At 32.3% G+C, this 4,322-nt stretch overlaps 1 protein-coding gene across 1 annotated transcript in view; it reads left to right on the forward strand.

Moving 5' to 3' along the window:
• Positions 1-1,380, forward strand: part of LOC114075307 (vegetative cell wall protein gp1-like) — a gene marked incomplete at its 5' end in the record, with an annotated part of 5,462 nt that extends 4,082 nt beyond the window's left edge. The window contains one exon of the mRNA XM_027913793.1: positions 1,045-1,380. Coding sequence (XP_027769594.1) covers positions 1,045-1,380 — 336 coding nt within the window. The remainder of the gene's footprint in view (positions 1-1,044) is intronic.
• Between the last annotated feature and the right edge of the window lie 2,942 nt (positions 1,381-4,322).

Raw genomic sequence — 4,322 nt, forward strand, 5'->3', positions numbered from 1 at the left:
TGTTGAGAAGCCTGTATCATTTATTTTATTAAATGTTTTAAAGACATAAGTTTTCTATTTGATGGCGGGTTGAATATAATTATTTTTATTCAGAGTTTTTTTCCTTTGAGTTTATGTTTTGTAAAGTTGAGTTTATTGAATTTTTATTTTTGTTTTAAGTTTTTGCATGCTTAAGTTAGTTTTCCGCAAGTAGTCAGCTAGGATGAGGATTTGCTTGGGGCCAACAATGGTTCTGGACTGCCGGCCACGTCCAGAGTGTAGACTTGGGTCGTGACATAATGCACTTTTAGTCTCCTCCTAAAGTATCTTTACCTTTTAACATCCACATATATTCTAGAATTTTTAGTTGTAGTTCAACGCTAAATTGTTTGGACTCTTCACTTTTAGTGTTGGACCACGACATGGGTGTGAGTGTTGTATCTCTGTTTAATATGGCCAATCTATTTTGGATAATTTGACCAAAATCGTTCTGGACAATTTTAGTGAATTATGTAGTTAATAAAAAAATTAAAGTGAAATTGAAGAAAATGCAATACTTTTATATAAAAATGTATATATTGGTTGACAACATTGAAAGTTGCTAAGAATGGTCAATAAAACGATGAACCTAATTTAATCAAGAGAAAAATAACCATTAATGCATAAATACATCTATGTTGGTCGGACTATTCAAAAATATTGTAGTGTAAATTTCAGATCCTCCAAAAGCAATAATACATTTTTGGAGGATATGAGATGAGTGCGGCAACATTTTTCGGTGATTCCGAATATATTGTGCAAACTGTAAGCTGCAAAACCCTAATTAAGAGTAAAATCTTACATCACTAATAATAAGAATTCAAAACAAAAGAAAAAATAGAGTACTTAAAATGAAAATGAAAGCTTATAAGGTTAGCTTTCATTATCTTTCTAAATACCCCTCTATTTTTCTTTTGCTTTAAACTTTTACTATTATTTATGTAGGATTTTACTTTTAAATTTGAGTTTTGAAGGTTAAAGTTGTACAATATATTCGGAATATCCATATATAATATGAAACAATAGGGAAGTTGGTTGAATGTTCTTACAGTTCAACCTCCTATAGATCCTCATCGGCTATATGGCATCTGGGAGACAGATAAGATTATATTCAAAATCAGACTAACTCCTCAGCTGGTGCTATATGACCCTACAACAAGTGAAGTTGCAGATCTTGGAATTGATTTGGACCCTATTGGTTGTTGTGTTTTCAATTACAAGAAGAGCCTAGCTCTAATAAATAGTGGAGATGAAACTCAGGACGAGGATAATATTGTCGACCAAATTGAACACTTCTTCGATATCATACCAACTGATCGCAAGTCTCTGTTTACTGTTAGAGGTCCTCCTACCGTACGGTGAACTTATATAATTGGGTTCTTTGTTTTTTCTACCAACTTTTGTTGTAATAGGAACCAGAAAGTTCGTTGAATGACTAGTTTCTACGCTCTCGTATACAAATGGTAGTGCTTTTGATCTCACCTCCTAAACATTCCTTCAAAAACATCATCTCATGTCTTTACAATCATACTTTTCATATATTTAACATTGGCAAGAAAATTGCCATATAATTTCCTCAACTCTTTACATTTCTTTATTAACTTTCAAAGTTTTTTTTTAATAGATTTATTTCATTTGGTCTATGCTTGAATAAAGTTAATATGGAAATATACTTAAAACATTAAAAATATCTTATAAGATAAAATCCATAAGTTGAGAATATCAACTTTTGACTTTTAGCTTATTTTGTATTTTTATAGCGTATAAATAAGTACTTACGAACATATTTGGATTGACTTATTTTAAGTTTTTAAAGAAGCATAAAAATTTCTTAGAAACATGTTATTTTAAGTCAATAACCATAACTTAGACTTTCTAATTTATTTTACTTTTAATTTATACGTCAAAATCCAAAAGTCAATCCAAACTGCTTGTTACCTTGTATAATTTAGTATGCATTTCAACTTTAGTCTCGGGCTCTATAAAACAAAAAAAACACTTTTATCTATCAGATAATCCCAACAATATAATAAAAATAACTTGAAGCCAAAAGCTCTTCCTATAATTAACCTAATCCAAACACCGTGGAGTGGCAAACAAGTATAGTAACAAAGAAAGAATGAGATATCATCCATCTCGTTTATGCATTCTTCATAACCTTTTTAAGGTTAGATCTCAATTTTTTTATTTTTTTGAATTTGGTGATGTAGGGTTTTGCTTCTAAACTATGTCCTGCCCAATTTTGATCATTCTTGTTTTTTTGTTTCTTTTATATTTTAACTTTTAGAAATAGTTGCAGGAAGTGCCAACTAAAAATTGCTAAGTGTTGTCGATTGATCTTAATCGGAAGAGTCAACACATTAATTAGTTATGCCGAGTTTTTTATTCCATCTTCTGCCTTGCATAAATAATACATATGTTTTGTTCTCAACTTATACATTTAAAACAGTAGTCAAATGCAGTACTTGATGTGCTGATTTTAATACATTAATTAAACTCATCAACTAACCGTACAACTGTTTACTGCTTTATGGTCTGTATATTACCTACAAAATTGTTGTACATGCTAAGCTGAGATGTAGGGGAAAGCAAAAAGGGAATCATTGATTGGCTAATGAAAAGTCTCGATAAGCATTACCAGTTGTTTACTAGTCTTGTATGAATTTCTATCTCTATGCTTAATTGACATAAATAGAAGGACTGCCATCCCTAAATCCAGACTTTGCGCCTTCTGAGATTGATTCGAGTATTCTGAGATGAACCGGTACACGGAGTTTACCCTTGTGCCTATATGTCTGCAAAATGGTTGCATATGTTAGTTGTTGAGCTGTAGAGCAAAAACAAAACCATTTATGGGCTAATGAAAATACTAGAAAACCAAATGACTAGTTATTTACTATGAATTCCCATGTTTTCATTTTCCTATAGAAATTAACATAAATAGCTGCTCATCCTAAAAAATAGTCGAGAAATGTATACCATATATATGTGTGCTTATTGATGAGAATAATCCTACATTGGACCAGGACGAGATCCTGCTTAAGCAACCTTCCTCCATATGAGCTAGGTTTTGGGTGTGAGTCCTAATTTGATAGTATTTGCTAAGTTTGATGACTCAATAACATAGCTTATTGATATCTTTGCGCTATACCCCAAAAGTTGTAAACTAAAGTAGAGTCAAGAGATAGAGTCCTTGAGTGTGATATTAAGAAATTGAATCGTAGTTGCGACCTTATGTGCTTAGAATGGGGAGTTTAGTGGTTGAACATCAAGACATGTATTTAACCTAGCAACCTAGATGACCTTAGGGTGTTTGGTTGAGCATGGGTAGGTCAAGTACCAAGGAAAAAGGGCAAGCCTTAGCCAAAGGGCCAAGGTTGCCTTTGGCTAAGGCTGCCCCACTTTGGCAGGACACTGCCCAAGGGGTTCACGACCAGTGGTGTAGACCACGGTCCGTGAAGGGGTCCGTGGACATGACTTAGAGGCTTGGGAGGCCAGTCCAAGTTACCAAGACACTGCCCCAAGTCTACAAGGAACTTGACAACCCATTGGCTTGACCACGGCCCGTAGAAGTGCCTTAGCGTTTGAGGGAATTTTAGGGTCATGGAGGGTTGGGGAAGCTACTGGAAATTGTACCTCGAAAACCACCACGGACAGTGGTGCCCTTCACGAGCCGTCCAAGTGGTCAAGGTGCCTGGGAAAAGGCTGCCTAGTCGAGGGCTTTTGGGTAAATTCATAAAAGCCTAATTAAATTATGGGGTCGTTTTAAAAGGGTTTAACTAGTTCCCGGAATGTGCGTTGCATGTTTGTCCAATACAATTATTCTAATGTTGAATTATTATATAGAAAATGTTGAAAAAAATATTAGTTTTACCAATTTATATTTTATTCATTAAATAAAATTTGAAAAATAATAATATCACTATAGCATCTAATAATATGAATATATCAATATGATTTATCCTTAACAATCTCTCATTACGCTCCATATAGTAAGCACATATATATATATATATATATATATATATATATATATATATATACACACACACTTAAAGAAACTCTATTAGTAAGGAAAGGATAAAAGAAAAAAATACTATAAAAGTACATTTAAAAACAAATATAAAAGTCATAATTTAGTAAAGCACTACTAAATATAGACTTATAACATTCATAATTTCATAGTAGATTAAATTAAAGAAGTATAAATCGGTAAAGAATACAAAAAAATAAACAAATAAGAACAAATACAACATACATATCCTTTTTAAGACTTAAATTACAGCAATATATATATATATATA

Source organism: Solanum pennellii, chromosome 12, assembly GCF_001406875.1.
Source record: "Solanum pennellii chromosome 12, SPENNV200".
NCBI lineage: Eukaryota > Viridiplantae > Streptophyta > Magnoliopsida > Solanales > Solanaceae > Solanum > Solanum pennellii.